General features: G+C 40.9%; 1 protein-coding gene across 2 annotated transcripts; it reads left to right on the top strand.

Annotated features, from left to right (window-relative positions):
• The first annotated feature begins 7,581 nt into the window (after window positions 1-7,581).
• On the top strand, window positions 7,582-20,758 carry LOC146509826 (solute carrier family 22 member 6-like). 2 transcript variants are annotated; one of them, XM_085175300.1, is made up of 12 exons: window positions 7,582-7,768; window positions 8,018-8,048; window positions 8,139-8,633; window positions 8,721-8,824; window positions 8,969-9,123; window positions 9,217-9,385; window positions 9,566-9,689; window positions 9,776-9,891; window positions 9,986-10,200; window positions 10,285-10,393; window positions 16,120-16,323; window positions 16,562-20,758. In XM_085175300.1, the coding sequence occupies exons 3-12, from the start codon at window positions 8,229-8,231 to the stop codon at window positions 16,647-16,649; spliced, it is 1,689 nt and encodes a 562-aa protein (XP_085031426.1). In that variant the 5' UTR covers window positions 7,582-7,768; window positions 8,018-8,048; window positions 8,139-8,228; the 3' UTR covers window positions 16,650-20,758. The 2 variants fall into 2 exon arrangements, with proteins under 2 accessions (XP_085031426.1, XP_085031425.1); XM_085175299.1 differs by lacking the exons at window positions 8,018-8,048; window positions 16,562-20,758 and having other exon boundaries at window positions 7,584-7,768; window positions 16,120-16,327.
• The last annotated feature ends 2,871 nt before the right edge of the window (window positions 20,759-23,629 follow it).

Below are 23,629 nucleotides of genomic sequence, written 5' to 3'. Positions count from 1 at the left end.
ACAATTCAACTGCAATTCCATGATCCGTTAGCAAAAGTACCCAGATATTCAGCTCTTATCTCTTTTAATCCTGTTCCTCTCTAACCTGCATATGAAAACTTAGTCCCTCACAGCGACAGGTCAGTCATAAACCCTTTGATTAAGTTGCTTCTGAAGAGAAGTCTACAAGAGAAAAGGGGAGGAGGGGTGTGCTTTATGGTTAACTCCTTGTGGGCTAGAGATGTGTGTATCTTAAAAACTTACTGCTCTCAGAGCCTCGAACTACTGACCATTAAAGTCAGGCCTTTTTACCTCCCGAGGGAGTTCAGCTCAGTTCTCCTCTCAGCTGTTTACATTCCTCCACATGCTGATAAAACTACGGCTATGGACGAACTGTATGACATCATTACTGGACTTGAGAACAATAATCCAGAAGCTGCCTTTATTGTGCTGGGAGACTTCAACAGAGCCAACATGAAGAAGGTTCTCCCCAAATACTATCAGCACATCTCCTTCCCCACAAGAGGTGATCAAACATTGGACCACTGTTACACTCCATTCAAAGAGTGCTACAAACCCCTCCCCCGCCCAGCTTTTGGTAAGGCAGACCATTGTTCCATTCTGCTGCTGCCTGCATACAGACAAAGACTGAAACAGGAAAAACCAGCTTCCAGGGTTATTTACAAATGGGACAGTGAGGCTGAGGAGGTCCTGCAGGACTGCTTTGAGACAACTGACTGGCAGATATTTGTGGATGCAGCTGATGGCAACATCAATGAACTCACAGACTCTGTCATTGGATATATTGGAAAGTGCATGGATGATATCATCACAAAAACCACTGTCCGCATATATCCAAATCAGAAACCCTGGGTAAATAAAGACGTTCGCGCCAAGCTAAAAGTGCGGACCTCTGCCTTTAACTCCGGGGATGCTGATGCTTATAAAGCAGCCAGGTATGACCTCCGAAAGTCCATAAAAAAGGCCAGAAAGGACTACAGGGACAAAATGGAGTCCAGCTACCACAGCTTTGACACCAGGCGACTGTGGAATGGACTGCGCTGCATCACTGACTACAAGAAGGTCAACACAGTCAGTGTTCAGCCCACTGCTTCTCTCGCAGACGAGCTCAACAACTTCTATGCTCGTTTTGATGCAGACAACAGAGAGCAGATCCTCTACCCTCAGGAGGACAGTGAGGCTGCAACTTTAACTCTGAGAACAGAAGCTGTGAGATGGACCTTTAAAAAGGTAAATCCTCACAAAGCTCCAGGACCAGACGGCATCCCAGGCCGGCTACTCAGAGTGTGTGCAGACGAGCTGGCAGAGGTGTTCACCAACATCTTCAACCTCTCCCTGAGGCAGTCAGTGGTCCCCACGTCCCTCAAAGCATCCACCATCATTCCCGTTCCCAAAAAATCAGTGGTCTCCTGTCTGAATGACTACCGTCCTGTTGCACTGACATCAGTCATCATGAAGTGCCTGGAGCGGCTGGTCAAAGGTCACATCTGCTCCTCCCTCCCTGACACACTGGACCCTCTTCAGTTTGCCTATCGGACAAACAGAGCCACAGAGGATGCCATCGCCCTGGCAACGCACACCACCCTCACTCACCTGGAAAAAGGGAATACATATGCAAGGATGCTCTTCATCGACTACAGCTCTGCATTTAACACCATCATCCCCTCGAAACTTGCCACAAAGCTCGTCGACCTTGGACTGGGAACACCAATCTGCAGATGGATTCTAAACTTCCTAACAAACAGGCCCCAGGTGGTGAGAGTTGGTAAGCACACCTCCTCATCACTCATCTTAAACACAGGTACGCCACAGGGTTGTGTGCTTAGCCCCCTCCTATATTCCCTGTTCACACACGACTGTGTTGCTAAACACGAGTCCAACATCATCATCAAGTTTGCTGATGACACAACCATCATAGGCCTCATCACAGGCAATGATGAGACGGCCTATAGAGAGGAGGTGATGGCGCTGTACGAGTGGTGTCTGGAAAATAACCTGACTCTCAACATCAGCAAAACTAGAGAGATGATAGTGGACTACCGGAAACGACCAGTCAGAGAACACCAGCCCATCCACATCAACGGTGTCAAGGTCGAAAGGTTCAGCAGCTTCAAGTTCCTTGGAGTCAACATCACCGAGGACTTCTCCTGGACCCTTCACACAGACACTGCTATCAGGAAAGCTCGCCAGCGGCTCTACTTCCTGAGGAGGCTGAGGAAGTTTAGCATGAACGCCAACATCACCTCAAATTTCTACAGGTGTACGATCGAGAGCTTGCTGACGAGCTGCATCACAATTTGGTACGGAAGCTGCTCTGCCAGCAGCCGTAAAGCACTACAGAGGGTGGTGAAGGCAGCAGAGCACATCACTGGCACGAAGCTTCCTGCCATTCAGGACATTTACCTCCAGCGATGCCTCCGCAAAGCACACAGCATCATCAAGGACCACAGCCACCCAGCACATCAGCTGTTCTCCTTGTTACCATCTGGCAGACGTTACAGGAGTCTGTCTGCTCGGACTACAAGACTTAAAAACAGTTTTTACCACCAAGCCGTACGACACCTCAACCACAACACTTAAACACACACAACACAGCACTCAGAAGCTACCCTGCAGCTTCACAAGTACTCTGTTTAATCTGCACTGGTCACTTCACTTTATTGTCATTGATATTTATATTTAAAAGTGCAATACTGTAATTTTCTGCTGCTCATTCCTGTGCAATATCCCATCTACCCTCCCGTCATATTTCTTTTCAAGATTTTCTTATTTAATCACTAGTGTACATATATTTATATTTATAGATACATATATATTTAGTCATCTTTTCTCTTTTACCATGTCTCTCTAATATTTTGCTCCTTACTATTTTTATATTTTTATATTTTATTTTATTATATTTTATTATATTTTCTCCTACTATATCATGCTGCTGAGTGACTGCTGCTCGTAAAACACATTTCATTGCAATGTTGACCCTGTGCTAACTTGCATATGACAAATAAAACTGAAAACTGAAGAGCTTTCCAATAGAAACAACAGAAGAAAACCAAATCTTCAGTAGTGCACACTAATACATTCAGCATGGAGGAGATTCCAGGGAACAGACAGTTACTCTAGGAGAGCTGGAGAGGGCCATAGAAGATCCTTAACCTATCAGCAGGACCGTATCTGATTGTTCGTGCAAGGAAGAACAGGATGAGCCAGAGCTGCGAAAGGACCTCCAGCAGGCCACTGGTGTGAATGTCTCAGACCAAACAATCAGAAACAGACTTTGTGAGGGTGGCCTGAGAGCACGAGATCCTCTATTGTGCCCTGTGCTCACTGCCCAACACCATGGAGCCCAACTGGCATGTAGTATACCACAATTGGCAGGTCCACCAATGACGACCTGTGCTTTTCACAGATGAGAGCAGGTTCATGTGGCGAGAATATGCACACATTGCCTGGGCAGCTGCATAGGCATGTTTTTCACTGGGTGAAATGCATTTACCCCATAAAATTCAATCTGTTACAGTGAAGAATACAAACATAAATGGGCCTTGTGAACTCATTATAGTATTTATAAATGAAAAGAAAGAACAGAGCCCCTCCTCCACCCCCATTACTATCAGGGTTACTGTTGAGGTTGAGTTTTACTGTAACATGGTTTTATGGTGAGTATGGATGCTCTTTTCTTGGCGTACCTTGTAAAACTGATCTTATATGACATATATGTCAGCAGAACTATATCTACACTGATTAGCATGAAAAGAAATCTCTCTGTATTAAACAGCAAACATTGAATATTATCTCAACCAATCACTTGGTGGCCAGAAACGAACATGAAAAACTACAGCATAGGAGGCTAAAGCTACAAGAAGCTGGGTAAAAAAAAATGTTGCAGAAAAAGTGTAGGAACCAGGCAAGAACAGCTTCTGATAGTAAAGACTAAAACTAAACTTCAGAAGAAGTGGTCAGAGTGATGACTGCAGTTCATTAAAGATACACAGATTGTCAGAAAAAACAAAGACAGTTTGTGTAACTTTTGTTCTATTTAATGTTGAAACGGTTCGTGGGGTCAGACTTCTGTTAAACTGTTGTTATGTTCTTTGTACTGGTACTTAACGGAAAGTTAAAGTGTTACGTATCCACTTATGTTTAACAGGTTTTAACTGAGGAAGAGGTAAACGGTGAGAAGATGCACATGTTTTGTCACATTTTACTGATGTAATAAATGTGATAAATCCCTAACCTTTAGAGCTTGTCTATCTTTTTAGCAAGTGCATATCAAAAAATGATATGCACAAAAATCAGAAAAAAACAGAAAACCACAAAGGAAACCTTTTCTTCACTGTTCAAATGGCAATTTCCTGTTCTTTCAGACTTTGTGGATTTAGTCCCCTGTGATCTGTAATTTGATGACACATCTGCAATTTTTTACACATTGTTAGCTTTCTACCTCTGATTACTTTTTGATTACTTTTACTACTTTATTTGATTGCATTTTTTAATCTGGCAATTAAAGAATAAAACCTGCGATAGATGTTTCCTTTAGGCTGTATCTGTCTCTCCAGGTGTGAGGTTTGAGCATTTCAATATTGAAAGTTTTTTCATTGCTTGTAAGTAAACCCTACAACTCGATTTTATCAGGATAAACTGAAATAGAGATGGTGTTTTATTTTTCTTTCTCTTGATTGCTGTATCTGTTGATGATGACTCCTTACTTTGTTTCTCCTCTGAACTGTCATGAAAATGTATGCGTAGGTCTGTGTGCCACTTTGATTGCAATCATCAGGTTATCCCCTCAACTTCCATGAAGTGACCAGAGCAAATTTTTCATTTGTTCTCCGCTGCTGCAAATCGGAGTGTCATTTCTATTGGTCTAAAATTAGTTACTGCAGCTGTTATTTTTTATTATAATAATATATATATATTTATTTATAGTTGTTATTTTTACAATTCATATTAAAAAGCTAACTATTATTACCTATAATGCACTTTGCCTATTTTCTGTCATAAATTCAGTGGATGAACTAAATGACTGCACCAAAACCCAGTGAAGGATAAATAGATCATTTCTAAAAGATTATTTGGAGCTGTGAATCACGCAACGCTACTGTAGTAGAGTCCAAGAATAAAAATGTGGAGCTGGAAATGAGCATAATAGGTCCTCTTTAAGCTGGAATCCAGCTGCATTTGAAATTCCTAATGTCTTTGTGAACCTGAGCAGAGAAAGGTAAATATGGGTGACTGTATGCTGCAGAGGCTCTGAGGCTGACACGCACACCTCTCGAGTCTCAACATGTTATTGCGCTGACCTCTGTTTCAAAGTGTCCTTCCAGTTGGTAGGTCTGAAACCAAGATGAAAGTGAATTAATTAAACTGAGCCCTGCATTAAAGAACCAACTCAGCAAGTGACACTGATGTCACAGTGATCTTCGGGTCAGAGCCATAGTTGACAATTTGCCATTCAGAGTGATATTTAGTTCATTTCCCTATGAATGCATATTAATATTGTTATCCATATTAATTTTCATTTGTTTTTCTAGGGTCACATCTAGCTGACATTTGGCACACATGCATCCATGCTGCTTTAATGGATCCCCACATCTGTGTGTGGGCCATAGTCTGTATATGAGACTGATATAGCTTGTGGGTTTGGAAGTGAATCCTTTGCAGAAGTGGCTTCAAAGGATACATATACATATACATATATGTATTTGCAACCCCAATTGCAAAACATTTGGGACTCTATGTAAAATGTAAAACAAAAACAAGGATGCAGGGATTTGCAAATGTCGTAAATCTATACTGTATTCAGAGAGCATAGAAAAAAGGGACATAAAAATATTTAAATGTACACATTTTATTGTTTCATAAGAAATATTAGCTCATTTTGAATTTGATGGCGGTGACATGTCTTAGAAAAGTTGTAACACGAGCAAAAAAAGGCTGCATAGGTAAGTGATTTAAAAAAACAGCTGGAGGAAAAATAACAGATCAGTTACATTATTGGGTATAAAATAGCATCTTAAAGAGACCAACTATTGGAGAAACAAAGATGGGCAGATGTTCTGCAATCTGCATAAAATTGCATCTACAGTTGTGGAGCATGTTCCAAATAATGTTCCTCTGTGTATAATTATGTATGCTTTAAATATCTAAGCATCTACAGTGTATAAAATAATCAAAAAAGTCAGGGAATTTGGAGAAATCTTGAAATCTGTGCGCAGTGGAGAAGGCTGAAAATCAGTACTGGATCCTTGTGATCAGGCGGCACTGCACTAAAAGCAGGAAGGATTCTGTCATGGAATCTGTCTGTCACAGGCTCAGCAACACCTCCAGAAATCACACAATTCACCCCAGCTTCCACAAATGCAGGATTTCAAACAAAAAAGAACCCATGTGTGAACGTGAGCCAGAAACTTTCTGCACTAAAGCTCAATTAAAATGAACTAAGGAAAACTGAAAACCTCTTTGGAGGTCAAAGTAATACAAGTTTGAAACAGATAGGCAGCATCTGGTTTGTTATCAGTGCTCGGTTCAAAAGCCTGTGTCTTGGTCCAGGGGTGTATTGGTCTCTGTTGGAATTGGGATCATGCACATTAATGGTGAAAGGTATGTAAAGGATTTGATATGGATGATATGCTTCCATCCTTTTCAGGGAGGCCTTTTCAAAATCGGCACTATATGCTATTATAACAGCATGGCTTCATAGCAGAAGTGTCCTGGTACCGAACTGGCCTGCCTGGAGTCCAGACATTTCACCAACTGAAAACATCAACGCCCAGGACTGTTCAGCAGCTGTATCTCTTCTTTTTAACTATTTGATGTTTTTTTCTTTTTTCTGTGTTATTGTAAATAAAATAGGAGCCTTTGAGGTTTGCACATCACTATGTTTCATTTTTATTTAGATTTTATGTAGTGTCTCAGCCTTTTTTGGAACTTGGAACAAATTAATAAAATCTAAGCATATGATAGGAATTCTTCTTCTTCTTCTTCTGAAATGTTCCCGCTGCCTTTGTTTTGTCCATGACTGGCTGTTTAGTGAGCCATAAACTTAAGTAAAAGCATGTGATACCTAAGCCGTCTCCCTAGACCTTCATTGATATTCTGAGTGTTTCCCTCAGTTTGGTTACTTTCTGGTTACTCTGTTGTCCGTCCACCTGTCCAGAGCAGCTTTCTGTCTGTGTTTTTGTTGATTGTTAATTTAAATCCAGACTGGCAGAACACCCTGTTTTTGTAAAACATTAAGACTGGATGTAAAACAGCACTTCATGTTCTTGAAATTTCACAGGTCATGCAGAGAGTGTTCAAGACGTCTGTTGAATCTTTTTCTCATTTTCATTTTCAGCTGCTGTGAATATTTATCAGCATGATGCAACAAGTCAAACACGTACGTTTTTCAGTTGTTTAAAGGGGTTGTATATCTTTTTTGTACATATATTACCAGCAAACTGGCCGTTGCTTGATTTGCGAACAATTCAAGAAGAAAGAAAAGAATATATCAAAAAACGAAAGAAAGAAAGAAAATGACATGGAAAATCAAATTCAGCCGGCCTGACATGTATGAACACACACACACACACACACCTACACACACACACATACACACACTGCCCTTCGTGTTATGTAGTCATTAAAGGGCAGGGAGTGCATCTCAGAGCAGCGAGCTGAGCATAGTTATGTCCTCACTCTTGATGCTGAAGCTCACTTGCAGTGAAGGACTTGACGCTGCCACTATACAACAAAGAGTACTCTACCTGAGCTTTCGCAGAACAAGCTGGTAATACCTCAAGAATTTACAGTGTACTTCGAGTAATCCAAACTTCAGGAAAGCTTTTGGAATTTGTGAGCCGATTTCTCACTTTTCCATGGTGCAGCAACAAGACGACTTTGACTTTATTTAGCATTTATAGCTTTGTTTTTTAAGGACTTCGTGGACCACTTTGCCAGCATTCATTTGATCTGCATTAATTGTTTTAATGGCGATGCTACAGTAACCAACATAGTCACTGTGCATTTTTTTTTCCAGTTTATCTAATTAGAGAAGACTAACTCGGCAGGTAAGTCTGTTTAACTCTCTAATATTTAACACTATTACAACATTCAGTGGTTGTTTTTCACAACCAGTGTTTTTTTCAATGTTGTCACAGGTGCCGGAACCAAGTTCTTTGGGAAACAACAGCATAATCTAGTGCCATTAACATTAAAGTCACCTTCTAGTGTTCTAGTTGTACAAAAGCATGGGGTTCGGCGACCTCCTTGAGCAGGTGGGCAGCACAGGCCGCTTCCAAATCCTGCACGTAACCCTCCTTTGCACACCCGTCCTGATGATGGCCAGCCACAACCTGCTGCAAAACTTTGTGGCTGTGGTGCCTCCTCACTACTGTAGCGCTCACTCAAATCTCTCACAGTCCCAGCTGAGCCCAGAGGAAGCTTTGCGGATCACAGTACCACAAGACCACAGAGGAAAATTGCTCAGGTGCCAGCGTTACGTTGTTCCACAGTGGCACCTCCTGGATAAAAATGGGACCTCCAATTTGAGAAATGAGGGAAACAGTGTGGATGATCTGGATGCTGACCTGCAAGGATGCATAGATGGCTGGACGTACAACATGGTTGACAGAAGCTCCACAATCATATCTGATGTAAAACTGCATTTTTATCACACTGTTTCAGTCAACTTGTCATCGCAGTGCAGATGTTCATATGTTGTAATGTGCATTTTTTGCTAGTGGCATTTAGTGTGTGACCTGCACTCTTTGAAGCAAATGGGACAAACCATCTACATGGGAGGCGTGCTTGTGGGAGCGTTTCTCTTCGGAACCCTTGGAGACAAGTAACACCAATAATATGCAATAAGCTGAATGTGTAATATTTTGACTCGTCTTTGAAAAGAAAAATCTTAATTGCCCAGTGGCATGAGTAATAAACAGTTCAGCAAGTCAAATAATGTTTCACCGATGGCCCTCATGTCTTCTAGATATGGTCGACGTATCCTCCTGCTAATGTCTTACCTTCTGATGGCGGTCTCTGGAACATGTGCTGCATTTTCTCCTTCCTTCCCTCTGTTCTGCTTTTTCCGGTTTGGTTGTGGCATGGCTCTATCTGGCATAGGACTCAACAGCTTGTCCCTCAGTATGATTTTTAGTTCCTTTATTTTACTTGACTAAAGGGATGTTGATGACATGGTCTCCCAATCTTATGAAAATGTGTTTCATCCGTTTCAAGTTATTGAGTGGATCCCCACTCGTGTGAGAACTGTGGTGGGCACGATAGCTGGCTACTGTTACACACTGGGCCAGCTGATCCTGGCATTGATGGCCTACTACATCCGGGACTGGAGGTGGTTAACCCTGGCTGTGTCTTTGCCTTTCTATGTGTTCTTCCTCTACGCATGGTGAGATGGCAATCATTGAACTGAAGAGCTTCAACTATAGTCACCAATGTTGAAGCTAAAACATTTTTAACCTCTTAAGCCCCAACGGCCCCTGATACGGGGGCAAAAGGCAGGAGATCAGTTAGGCTTGGGGCTTAAGAGGTTAAAAAATGTAGCAAACCTAACCAATATTCCTTATAGGTGGTTTCATGAATCCGCAAGATGGTTGGCCTTAAAGAATAAGCCTGATCAGGCGATCAAGGGACTTAAAAGTGTGGCTAAGTTTAACGGACGGTGTGATGAGGGAGAAAAAATTGACATTAAGGTAAGGGAATATTTAAACTGTGGGACATAAATCTGTGTTTCACATAAACAGACTGTATATTAACAATGTTTTCTCTTTGTGCACAGATGCTCCAGGAGTCCATGAAGAATGAGCTGTCCATGTCAAAGGGCTCCTACACTGCCTTGGATCTGTTCCGCACACCCTACATGAGGATTAGCACAGTCTGTCTGGCAGCTGCCTGGTGTGTGTGTGCTGCTCTTGTAGAAACACTCAGTGACAGATTTACAGCACCTTCTGTGAAACTGCAATGACACCCAGTGTATTTTTATATTTAGGTTATCAACCAGCTTTGCCTACTACGGCCTTTCCATGGATCTGCAAAAGTTTGGAGTGGATATTTACCTGATACAAGTGATCTTTGGAGCTGTTGACATACCAGCTAAAATCATCATCACTGTGACTATGAGTTATATAGGGCGCCGGCCATCGCAGTCTGGTGCTCTCATCTTCGCTGGGGTCACCATCTTGATCAACCTGCTGGTACCGTATGGTATGTCAGAACACAGACATGTGCACAAGATAAGGCTGAGGAGAAACAAGTGAGTGACCTGATGGATGTTCCACTTTTTTGCAGATCAACAAACTCTGCGGACCTCTCTGGCAGTTGTGGGTAAAGGTTGTCTTGCTGCATCTTTCAACTGCTGTTACCTTTACACTGGAGAACTGTACCCAACCATTATTCGGTAAGTCTCATCTGGCAAAACCATAAAACTATCAGTAAGGAATCTAGATGACTTTGGTTTAACAATGAAATCTAGGTTTCGCTGAAGAGCAACAACTAAGGATAATCGCTAATCCAGGGGTGGCTGCTTTTTTGTTTTTTATACAGTAGTAGATTTACAAATTCTGTGAACTGGAAAATCTATTGGTAACACTTTATAATATGAACTGCAAATTGCAGGCAAGTACCCTGTACTTACGTGCATTTTGAGGGCAACAAGTCAGGTTTTTGCAAAAAATAATGAACAAGTACACTGTAAGTACCCTGTACTTGCATGCAATTTGCGGGCAACAATGCGCAAGTACCCTGCTCTTGCATGCAATTGGCGGGCAACAATGCGCAAGTACCCTGCAATTGCATGCAATTTGCGGGCAACAATGCGCAAGTACCCTGCACTTGCATGCAATTTGCGGGCAACAATGCGCAAGTACCCTGCACTTGCATGTAATTTGTGGGCAACAATGCGCAAATACCCTGTACTTACATGCATTTTGTGGGCAACATGTCAGGTTTTTGCAAACAAGTGAAACAAGTACAGGCAGGGCTGGACTGGTATAAAAAATCGGCCCGGGCATTCTGACTAGAGACCGGCCCACCAGGGATTATAGGAAAAACCATAAATCCTTTTGAATGAAAACAAAATGCTGTTGTCACAGTGATGTACACTGTCTTGTTGGTATATATGTATCAGTCTAATAAACTTAAACCTACACCGTCCTGCCTATTCTGGTATTTTAAAAAGTACCCGAAAGTAGACTGCTTGGTCGAGTTAACCTCCTAAACTATCTACAACACATGGTGAAAACCTGAAATTAAGACAGAGAAGACCAGAGGTGAGACATGATCATTACTGATTACTGATGACAGATTTAGATATATTTTCATAAACCATTCATTTGTCACATCAATAAACAGCATGGCAGGGCAAAATATTTTTTCTAACATGGAAACCTTTAAAAAGTGAAAGGAGATAGAAAGACAGGTGAGAAAGAATAAAACTTAATTGACGTTTTGATGGCATTTTACACACAGTACTGGTACAGTATCTAGAAAATGTGGGAAAATACTGGCATCATATACAGTACTTAGCTACTTCTGAAGAAATTATGATGGGACCCTAAAAAAAAAAAAATTTTTTACAATAATGCACAGCAAATTCAGCATGTCCAAATTAACACTGTCAGATTTGATTTCAACACTTTTAAAGTGTCTATATGGGTCCACACCAGAGAGTGTTAATTTAACTCTTTTTGGAGAGTTGGTACGTTAACTCTGATTTAGTGTTAAACACCAAATCTGTCTGGAGTTGATAATTTAACACTTGGTGTTAAGAGTTTATATATTAACTCTCAAAGAGTATTTTAGTTTAACTACGTAAGAGTTATCTTCTAATTAATTCTAAATAGCGGGAATTTTACTGTTCTGAACTTCTAGAAATTTCTCTTGGAAATAAACATTTACTAAAAAGATGCAATGGTTTTTGAAAAACATTTATTCTGAACTGTGCACCACAATTTCAAAACATTTTCTAAAGATGTAACAGTGTACATGTTCTCACTTTCATTAGAATTTTGTTTATCAAAAGGTCTGACATAGGTGAGCTGGTAAATGCAAATAACAGCATTCTCATCACTTATTTCAATAAATACAAAATACAATAATGTCCTTCAGTCATCACTTTGTGGAACTTCAACGCACTTCTGCTCTCCCCCATATTCCATCTTCACAAGCATATCCTATGTGGAGATTGAATAAAAATTAGTTGACACTAATTAATGGCACAAATCAATTGCAGCACAGTAAAAAAAAAAAAGGAATAATTTTTGAGCCATTACTTGTGTAAAGTATTTTCCCAAAAGACAAGGACACAGGCAACAGGTAATACTGAACTAAATGTAAAACCTCAACCTTTTTCATTTTTACCTAAACCGTGTGCACAAAACTCTGGAGGGATCTAAATGCTAACGTAGAACTCAGTCGGGACTCGGGACATCAGCTACTGCTGTTTGCTCGTTTTTTATGGGAGATCGTTTTCAGGCTTCAAGTAGCACCATTATACCAACATTTCACATTCTAGACATTGTTTTAAGTGTATTTGACCAAAAAATTTAACTGAAAATTCACATGCAAGCTTTTTTTCAAGGCTGTGGTATTTGCCCGCAAACAATACCTTTCAGCTAGCTAAAACAGCGAGCGGTGCTATCAGCGAGCAACATGGCTAATGCCTTTCACACAGCTTTGTCTCAACTCCAAAGAGCCACAGAAGTAAAAGCTAATAATAATAATTGAAACAATCTTTGAAAAAATGACTTACCAAGCATGGCAAACAACTCAAATATGTAGAGCAAAATGTTCTGAAACGGCTTCACTTCAGCTTCGATTGGAGCTGTGCTGGGGGCGGAGTCTGTGAATTTACTCTATTAGTGTCATAGCCCCTGTAGGAGTTCAGAGTTAAGAGGTCAAGAGTTAATGTTTCCATTGTAACACCTCCAGATTTTAAATAGAAACACTCATTTTTAACACTCGATTTTAACTACTATCATTTTACACCTCAGAGTTACATTAAAAGAATGTGACTCTACTTAGAGTAAAATTAATTCTAAGACTACTAACACCAAAACATTTAACACTTTTGAATTTGCTGTGTGGATTTCTATACATTTTACATCAGATGAAAACTTTGGTTGTAAGCTTCAGATAGTTATTTAATAACAGCCAGACATTTTAAATGACAATAAGAAAGTATTTCTTTGTGCCCCCCTTTCCCTGTTAATGCCCTACCTGGGCGCCTGGCAACACTTTGCTAGATCCACCCCTGCACAGTTACCAGCTGTCAGCTACTTAGAAAAGGATCCTGGTGTTATTTCTCAGAAACAGTTCATAACTTCCCTTCAACTCATTTATGTCACCTAAAATGTAAACCTGTTTCTCCATCACCTGTTCAGCTCTGATGATCCAGTAAGGACATCTCCTGGTTTCATCTTCATGTTTCCCTCTCACCACATATCCAAACCGATATCATGACCAGCAGCTTTTACAGCTGTGGCTCCAGCAAACATCAGCTGATACTAGAAATTAATATTAAATAAATTCTAACAACAGCTGATCAAGCTTAAACGTGCTGCTGTTGTTTAGCGCGACATCCGCCGGTTTCCCGTTCTGGCGCAAAGTGGGCGATAAACAAACAAGAGAGAAAAGCTGATCAGCTGATCACTGATCAGGTTCATGATTGAAGTAGCAACAGGAGAGGGGGGGGGGGGAGAGAATGAGAGAAGAAGAGGCAGCTGCAGGGTAAAGATGCAGAATAAATCCAGCTTTGTGTCTTTTTCATTGTAGCTGAAGTCCGGGACAAACTGTGTACCTTTTCACCTCAATACCGAACTCGCAATATTTTCTCTGAATACGAGACAATTCCGTTTTTTACGGGATGGTTGGAAACTCTAATAACTAACCTTATAAATAAAATAAGATAAAACAAGTTCAACATCAATAATATCATATCACCCGCCCAGCACTATATAAACTCCGTCATGCTAGCTAGTACGCAGTACGAGTTATTGTAACTGACTGTAAAAAGTCAGCATAACAAAAATAAACTCCACCAAAACTTGGTTTATATCTGACCCAGACAGACTGCAGGTCATATCTTCTTAACTGAAGTTCAGTTCACCGTCTCGGGTCTCTGCTCCTCCTGCCTTTCCGTCATCCACCTGCCAGCGTGTTGCATCTGCTGGCCTCCACCACTTGCTAATGTTACTGAATCTGTGGAAGCTCCGCAATAGCCACCACCCAACAACTGAGTTCTTTTACACATCTCCCAGCATCTGGCCAATCCACCACCTTTCAGTGTTTATACCGTTACGGGAAAAAAACAAAAAATCCCAAAACCCATCGGCCCATAAAAATAAAAAAATCACCATCGGCCCACGGGGCAAATGCCCGGTATGCCCGATGGCCAGTCCAGCTATGAGTACAGGGTACAAACAGTGTACTTGTTTGAATGTTTTTGCAAAAACCTAACTTGCCTGCAAATTATTTGCAGGGCATGTTATAAAGTGCTACCAAACTTTTTATGTTTCATAACTGAAGGACGGTCTAAGCCAGACATTCCCAAAGTGTGTGTGTGTGTGTGTGTGTGTGTGTGTGTTGGGGGGGGGGGGGGGTAAGGGGGGCAGAGCCATTGCGGGGGGGGGGGGGGGGGCAGTATGAAGGGGGGGGGGGACAAAACGCTTGGACACTGCTAGCACGGGGCGGCCACAGAAACGCAAAGCAGGAGATGAAGCATAGCTGAATATGTTTCCAAACCAACTTCATTCCTAAGCCAAAGACTAGAAAATATGGTGAAGCATATCTTCAATTTGGCTTCACCTGCACAAGTGCCAAGGTATGTCTCCCCTGCAGAATTGGTTTTCGCTGGGCTCTTCAAATCACAGACAAACAGTATCCCACATTCTTGATTTTTAGTTCAAACACCTGTTGTAATAAATAACTACTCCTGACATTTTGGAGATGTTAGCTCTGTATACAGTAAAGTTACAGTGGGATACAATCAGGCTGATCCTGCCACGATTTATTCCCCCTGTCTAAATCACAGACAAACAGTATCCCACAGCTGTTTATGTTTTTCAACCCATTTTGCACAGACAGGCATTTTTCGAAAATGAATTGATAGCAATGTTGAATATTATTACACAGGGGGGAAAAAAAACAACTGCACGTAAAATAATCACACCTTGATGCCTCTGTCTTTCTAAATGGAGGGACATTAACTGCGTGTGTGTATGTAAGCTTGTAAAAACCGAAGATAGTCAGATTAACAGTATTTTGTCTCTATCTGCCATTCTGCAATTCATCTCCGGTAAACAATAACGTGGCGCACAGCGTGACGTGTAAAAAGGTATATACCTTTGACACTGTGTGACGAACTCTGTATTCCTCGTCCACAGGTAAACGCAAAAAAGGAGTTTAAAAAATCTCCATTTTCGGTGATTCGAAACGCCGTTTACGAAACAGTATTTCAAAAATACTCGTGTAGGTGTGGATGTAGCATAAAAGAGTTAGTAGTTTATTTTATTACTACCTGTAATTTATTGCAGATTACTTGTATTTGCTTAATTGTTTACTAAATGTTTGAGGTGTGAAATAAACCGCAATGGAGCAAAATAAGGGTGTGTGTGGTTGGAGGATGTGTATGTGTTTGTGCGTGTGCGTGTGCGCGCGCGGGAGGGGGGGGGGACGCGAACATTTTTCTTGTAAAACAAAGGGGGGCCCAGCAAAAAAAAGTTTGAGAACCACTGGTCTAAGCAATGAGTTCCAAATAATGTCTTTGTCACGTAGAAAACCTGAACTGTACCTTTGAAATTGTGCTGATTTTTCTTATATTAACAAATCTAAGGTATTAAATGTGTAGACAAACTTCTTTACACTGATATAAAGAGGAGTTTGAGGAGTTTCACTGGTCTGGCCCACTTAAGTTCAAAGTTGGCTGGATGTGGCCCATAATGACATCTCTGCTCTAACATATGGTTTCATGACATTTTAATAGTCTAAGACTGCACATGCACTTCTTTACTATCACTAAAATAATTGACATATTTACTGACCCTCTGTTGACACAATCTCTGACTTTACTGGTGTGTAGTTACGACTGTTTGCAGCTGTTTTATGGTTTTACGTCTTCTCTCTTAGTCAGAATGGCATGGGATTGATGTCCAGTATGGCACGTGTAGGAGCTATGGTGGCCCCCATGGTGCGCCTCACAGGAGACTACATACCTTGGCTACCAGGTTTAATCTATGGAGGGGCGCCAATCCTCAGTGGGGTTGCTACTATGTTTCTTCCAGAAACGCTTGGCAAACCCCTTCCCGACACAACACAAGATGTGGAGGAGAGGTAAGATTGAGTTCCAGGACACAGCATGTGTTCCTTTTATTTTATCTCTGCATGTCCCAGAATCAAAACATTAATTTTAGAAACAGAACTCAGGAGGACTCGAGGGTAACGTATACAGCAAATAGCAAATGATCATGGTTTACTCAAGGCCAAAAAAAGCTAGAAGAGAGAAAGAGAGAGGGAGAGAAGGGAGAAAAAAATAATATATCCACATTTGCATTTTCTATTTTGCACACAGGGGATCTCGGAAACGCTCCAAAATGTCACCAAAAGAAACAATAATCTTGGAAGACACCGGGGCAAACCTCCTAAAGCCTGTTGCCTGAGGGCATTTGTGTTGTACTTCTGATGTTTTTGTACTCCACATGTTAATGAAAGTAGAGTGAGTGCTACTTTTATCTCTTCTCTGTTCATTTGATTTCCACAAATTTGGTTCACCTTATGATTGCTGGACGAATGTTTTTTCTTTTGTTTTGTGAACAAATGAGTTAAATCCGAAGCGAACGCCACCATGAAAAGAACGCTGTGGACAATCAGACCTGTTTATCTGACAATCAGTAGGTTTCAGGATCTTAATCTTACTTTGTACATGTCATTATTATTAATTTTTATTTGTATTTTGAATGTGTAGAGCGATTTCTTTATTTGAGCCTTTCACAGGTTAAAGACGGCATCCACTGGTATCTTTATTGTTCTATACACAAGCCCGTATTGGAAAACAATTGCCTTTTTTTCTTTTAAATCAAGACTTCTAATAATCCTTTTTAAATCTCAAAGTCTTTTTTATGGACGTTTGAACACAAATACTAGTAAAACCCTTTTCAGTCTACTTCATCTGGCATGAGTCATTTTGAGCTGAATTAACTAAAACGAGACAGAACGAGAAATCAAGGATTTGGATTTAAATAAAAGCAGCAGATGAGCCACACAACAGAAGGCACAAAGTATAAAAACTAAATAAATTGATTCACAGCAGGAATCTGACATGCCGTTGTTTTTCACTGCCCCCCCCCCCCCACACACACACACACACAGTTTTGCTCGAGCATTGTTGTTGTGAACACAAGAGTAAATCTCTTGTGTTCACAAGGCAGATTTCCCATGAATTATGTGAAATGAACCCCCACTCTTTAAAAATTGAACACTCTAGTTAATGTTTGAAGGGCAGATCAGTGTTTTGTTGCTGAAGCAGGTAGCTTGGATGGGTCAGAGGATTTTGTTTGTGTTTTCCATAAGACAGCCTCTGAGAAATGTTGTAGTTTCTCAGATTTTGAAAAATGATTTCAGATTCCATTTAATTTATCCAACTACTTTTGTTCTCAGTACGCTGCACGCTCTGGATTTAACGCCGCTCTCTAGAGTTCTCACAGTTACCACCCGGAAAACAAGTGTCATCACGCAAGCAAAAATGTAATGCAGTAGTTATCAATGTAGCTATTAAACGTATGGTGGTCAGTGAAAAGAATGATAAGAGTGAATATTATGAAAACATTACTTGGTCTCGTCCTTTTCCTTGAATTGGTTCAGCGGATTTGCTGCTTTTCTCTCAGTTACTGCTGTTACACGGATGTGAGGGGGGATGTTACTGGTAAAGGAGAAAACAGTGCTGCGGGAGCACCACTCACGCCTACATAGGGTGAACTCTTGTGATTTGAAGACTTCTGCATCTTGCTGCTTGTGACACCATCTAGTGGTGCATATATGCCAATGCAGGAGCTGAACTTTCCATCACCTGACGGTATCCATGTGAGGAAAAAAACTAAAGGTGGAAAACTAAATCTAAAATGAAATCTTGACCATATTGAGGCTTTTGTCTTTCAGTGTTTAAATATTGGACTTGGATTTCACATATTGTAGCTACTCTCATTTATCAGAACAGTTGATATTTTGGCCATATAGTCATCCATGATTAACAAAACAGGCAGCGTCACAATACTAGTATGCTTTGGTTCTTGTTCCTTAAAAGATCCGCCTGGAGAGAAAAAACCCAAACAAACCAGGATTTACAATAAATAGATTCATACTTATATCCTCATATCAACATGTATGTTTTCAATTTAAGGATCAGCTCGTACTTTCCTCTTTGAAATAGTTCGCTAATGCTCTAGCTCTCACGCAACAAATGCATTGTTGTGTGTCTGGCACTAACTGTAAGAACCACTTTTCTTTGAACCTCCGAGACTCTTTACTCTCACTCTCCTGAGACACCAGTAGACCCACACATTTGATGTTACCAGGGGCAATTCTAGGATCAGAGCTTTGGGGGTGCTGAGCACCCAGAGAGCTGCCCATCCAGGCAAGGTAAACTTTACTCATCACAATGAGACTTCTTCCCCGTCTCTGTCAGTCCCTGCATCCCTAAATGCCTCCAGTTGTCCCGAGTTCTCTCTGACTGCCTCCTTGGTGCATTTAAACCCCTGTTCCTCCCTGTCCTCATCGTCTGTTGTCTTAATCTCCATTATCAGTCATCATAATTTTACCTTCTCTGTGCAAGTCTGCAAATTTCTTTATTAAATCATAAGTTTCTTAAATTCATCAAGTCTCTCTGTGCCTGGGTCCTCGTCACAAAACATGACATCACTGTTTTGTACATTTTAACACAATTTAATCCCCACATTTTTGAAAGAATAGCAAAACACTTTTTTGAAAAGTCTGTAACAAAACCATCAAATCTGATCAAGGTTATTAAAATGCTGCCAAAGAAGAATGGATTGGAATTTTAAAAAAATACATATCCTAACCTTAATTAAGGGCGATCGTGGCTCAAGAGTTGGGAGTTCGCCTTGTAACCGGAAGGTTGCCGGTTCGAGCCCTGGCTTGGACAGTCTCGGTCGTTGTGTCCTTGGGCAAGACACTTCACCCATTGCCTACTGGTGGTGGTCAGAGGGCCCGGTGGCGCCAGTGTCCGGCAGCCTGGCCTCTGTCAGTGCGCCCCAGGGTGGCTGTGGCTACAATGTAGCTTGCCATCACCAGTGTGTGAATGGGTGGATGACTGGATATGTAAAGCGCTTTGGGGTCCTTAGGGACTAGTAAGGCGCTATATAAATACAGGCCATTTACCATTTAATTACTGGGGAAAAATGATAAATGATGCTCATAGTGAGTAAAAAGTAAACTGTGTGCATTTTTTGGACAGAGATTCACTTCTAAAGTGTATGTATAATACAATACAGATACATAAAAAATACACTCCAAAAATAGAAGAGTCCTTGAAATATACAAAATATTATTAGAAAATGGAGACACTTGGCCTTCGGTACAATGTATACAATGTATGAAAAGATCTTTACTGCAGATACTACTATGGCTCTGCAGATTTTTTCTTTTCTTTTAACCTATGTCGCCTCACCTTGAGGTTGGTAAATCTGTCTATCACATTTTGGTGGTCAAGTCTCTCACGCATCTCTTTCTCAACTGACATCACAGCCAGGTGCTGGAGTCTGCTTTGACCCATGGTCCTTCTCAGCCAGGTATGGAGCTGACTTAAGACACTAAAAGACCTTTCACAGCTACAGCTGCTAACTGGGTTTGTTAGGGCAACCTGAATAACAGTTTTCAGTTTGGGGAAGATCTGATTATCCAGAAGATTGTACAATGTTAACATATCTGGAATGGCACCAGCCTCACTCTTGAGCTTTATAAAGTCTTTGGCAACCGTGACTTCCTCTGACTGAAGCTCAATATGGCAATGCAGTGCCAGGGCTGACAACCCAGTTTGTTTTGCAGATTCTGTATAGCAGCTTTAATATAGGGAGAACACAACTTCCAGATTGTATGAGTTGTTTGTATTAGTTGTTTGTCTTTCTTTTTCTTTGCCAGTTTAATAGTTACTGTTTTGCCTGTTAGTACTCCCTGTCTGTTTTCTTACCTGGTACTTCCTGATCTCGTACTTTGTCCTCATGTTCCCCTCTTTCCTCTTTCCCTCTTTGGACTGACAATCTGTACACACACACACACACACACACACACACACACACACACAACAGGAGTTATAAGGTTAATGGGCATCCAGTCAGTTAGCTAGTTAGTACCTTGGGTTCAATATCGGCACATGCACATATGGCAAAATAACCAGTTTCTCTCATTACATTTCAAACAGGACAGTGGTAACAACAGCAGGCTACGGACAATGTTAAGTTTTAGATTTTAAATAGGCTGTATACATTTCAATGAGATCAACAGGGCAGTCAAATATCGCTAATTTTACTACAGAGCAAACATCGTCGGAAAACACGTTTTCAACTAGGGCTGCCACAAACGATTATTTTGATAGTCGACTAGTCACCGATTATTTTTGCAATTAGTCAACTAATCAGATCATGCATCCATTGGATGTACAGGGCTCGCAAAATTTCAAAATCCCTGGTAGCCCTTCGGGCAGGGACTCTTCAGTTTTTGGTAGCCCAAAATAAATGTAAGTAGCCCGAATAAAAAAGAAAGCAATTTTTTGATTGATGTTTTGTTTCCTGTTTTGTTTCCTTTACAATATTATACATTAAAGTATAATATTGTAAAGGAAACAAAACATTAATCAAAAAATTGTTGAAAAACAAATTACAACATTGTATAAAAATTACAATCATCAACTCAAATACTTGGTTCTAATTGAACAGAAATTTATATGAACTTGTAAGAACTGTGTAGGACATGAATCAGTCTGTGTCAGATCCTGAATTTGAAATTTCCACTGAAGTCACGGGTAAGAGGCAAGTGGAACCAAGATCGAGGCCATTTGTGTTAGGGTGCCTGGGTCGTTGACCCAGGGGTTTTGAGTTTATTATATTATTTATAATTTCTAGTCTTTGGGGTTCGTTAGAGTCATGTCTTATGGTTTGTCTCTGGGTAATCCTTAGTTGCTGTCTCCCCTGTCCGCTATATCCCCGTGTCCAGTCAGTGTCTGTGTCTGCCCTGGTCCCACGTCTCTGTTGCCTCTGTGGTGCCTGCATGTGAGTCTGTGGCTGTGTCCCATTTCAGGGTCTGCACGCTTGAAGTACGCGCACTACGCGTACTACGTACGGTGCGTACTATAAGTACGAGAAGTGCGGAAGTGAGAGGCTTGTGAAATGGGACGGTATATGCTTCGTCGCGCTGTTCAGGTTGCCTAGCAACCATGATACTAACCGCGAGACACGTTACATACAGCTTTGTTTGACAGAAATGAAGGAGAAAATTGTTTTGTTGGTCAATCATTTTTGTCATGACATCACTTTGATTAGTTGAGTATCTGAGGCTGAGACCACAGGACTGTAAAACATGATTCAAGGGCTTCATTTCTGTACTGAACAGTCATTTAAGATTAGCTAGTAAATAATAATCAGTTAATGTTGTTCATGAGAATAAAGTCATCTCACTATGGTAATGTAAATATGGCCAATATTATAGTATTGTCAGATTATTATGATATATATATATATATATATATATATATATATATATATATATATATATATATATATATATATATCACTGACTTTCAGCTTGTTGTGTTTGTGGATATATGACTGACTTTAATTATCCATAAAATCATCAGATTCTCTGTAAGATTAAGGTCGACTATATGTATATTTAGAAGTAGAGGCTTTAAAACCAAGTTAATGCTGAAAGTACAAACATCACTAGTGTCACATAACTTTGCCGACATGTGGCCAACAGCAATGTTTTAATGTTCTTCATTATTAAACATTCGCACATGAATAAGTGACGTCATATTCAGTACTTACTTTTGACAGTTCACTTTTCGGCCGCTCCCTTCTGCCGTATTTTGCGGCAAAATTATCCACACCCACCGCCGCGCTATGAATTGTGGGATATATGGGACCACGAAGCGTGCACCGGACCACACTTGATATTTGGGGAAATCGACGGCGCATTTGGAGTATGCATTTCAAGTACACTTCGAATTGGGACAGCCGTCGTCGCGTGGCGGTGACGTAACCGCACTTAAAATGCGTACTTCAAGCGTGCAGACCCTGAAATGGGACACAGCACGTGTCTTTTGTTCAGTCTGTGTTATGTGTTTCCTGTTTTACTTTGAAGGTCTCTGTCTTATCTCAGTGTGTTCAGTTTTACGCTTCCTTGTCTCGTCAGTTCTGATTTGCCCCAGCTGTGTTTCCCTCCTGTTGTCCATTCCCTGATTGCTCCCTCTATGTATTTAAGCCCTGTGTTTCAGTTTGCCATTGTCGCGATCTACCGTTTATATAGCTGTGTGTTTTTTCAGTCCTCCGGTGTAAGTTTATTTTGATATTTCCAGTTATGTTATATTTGAGTTTAACATTAAAGAGGTTTTGAGTTTTTACCGGTATCATGGCACCGCTTCTGACATAAGAGGTAGTAACGGGACTGAAAAGCAGCGCACATTTCGGTGCTTTATTTCAGTGCTTTTTTTTCCCTGAGCTGTGATACACTTTAGATTCTAGCCAATCATTTTACGTTTCCGAGGATAGTAGGCGGGTCCAGGTACGTACGTTCTTTTAGAGCAGAGTTACAGATTAAAAATGCCCAAGGCGAAGCGGTCAAAAGTCTGGCTGTACTTCACAGCAAAATATGCAAACTCAGCAGCCTGCAACAAGTGCTTTAAGCTGATACTGTGACACTGAGCAAAGGAGGTAACACCTCAAATCCGAAGAAAACACCTGGCGACGCATAGTGTTTTTTTTTTTTTAAAGCCGAGAAATGCGCCGTATTTGATAGCTTGCTGCGAGACCTCACACCGAGCGCATCTACTGCGGGTGTGGTGCCTGTTATCGGACCCGGAGTTAGCAACATCCCCCAAAAACCCGAAGAGTAAAGTCCTGGCCCCTAGCCCTGCCAGTGTAGCAGAAATGATGACGGCAGCAGCAGCCGTTCTTCTCTGCGTGAGTAGCTTAATGTTGATCGTGTGTAATTTACGTTGAGTAGGCTAACCACGTTATTACATTAATGCATGTAAGGGGAACTAGCAAACACCGTCGTAGTTACATGCAGCTGTCTTCTTGTTTGATGGCAGATACTCCCTTCACCCTGGCCAAAAAGGCTAAAATGACCAAAGAAAAAGTGGAAAGCAGTTAAACATGAGAGGTTTTTGGACAAAGTTTGTGCATTTTCCATTGTATAAGCACTGCTTCCAGCCGAGAGTGATACCATATATGCCCCATAGCTGCAGAAAAGGCTAACATTGTTATCTTTTTACAAAAAACAGCTGAACATGAGAGGTTTTTGGACCAATTTTGTGTTCTCCATTCTTTAAGCACCGGTTTGAGCACCGTTTAAGCACCGGCACCGTTTCAAAAGCTGTAAATCAAAATGTACATATAAATAGAGTTTTCCC

Source organism: Neolamprologus multifasciatus, chromosome 10 (assembly GCF_963576455.1).
Source record: "Neolamprologus multifasciatus chromosome 10, fNeoMul1.2, whole genome shotgun sequence".
Taxonomy (NCBI): Eukaryota; Metazoa; Chordata; class Actinopteri; order Cichliformes; family Cichlidae; genus Neolamprologus; species Neolamprologus multifasciatus.
This window is presented reverse-complemented; position numbering and strand designations above follow the sequence as displayed.

What these genes read in the sequence shown, in the direction of transcription:
- LOC146509826 (XM_085175300.1), top strand. Translation starts at nt 8,229, where the DNA reads ATGGGGTTCGGCGACCTCCTTGAGCAGGTGGGCAGCACAGGCCGCTTC. An exon ending in ACTCAACAGCTTGTCCCTCA is followed by an intron (nt 9,124 to 9,216) that starts GTATGATTTTTA and finishes ATCCGTTTCAAG; the next exon opens with TTATTGAGTGGATCCCCACT. An exon ending in GTCTGTCTGGCAGCTGCCTG is followed by an intron (nt 9,892 to 9,985) that starts GTGTGTGTGTGC and finishes TTTTATATTTAG; the next exon opens with GTTATCAACCAGCTTTGCCT.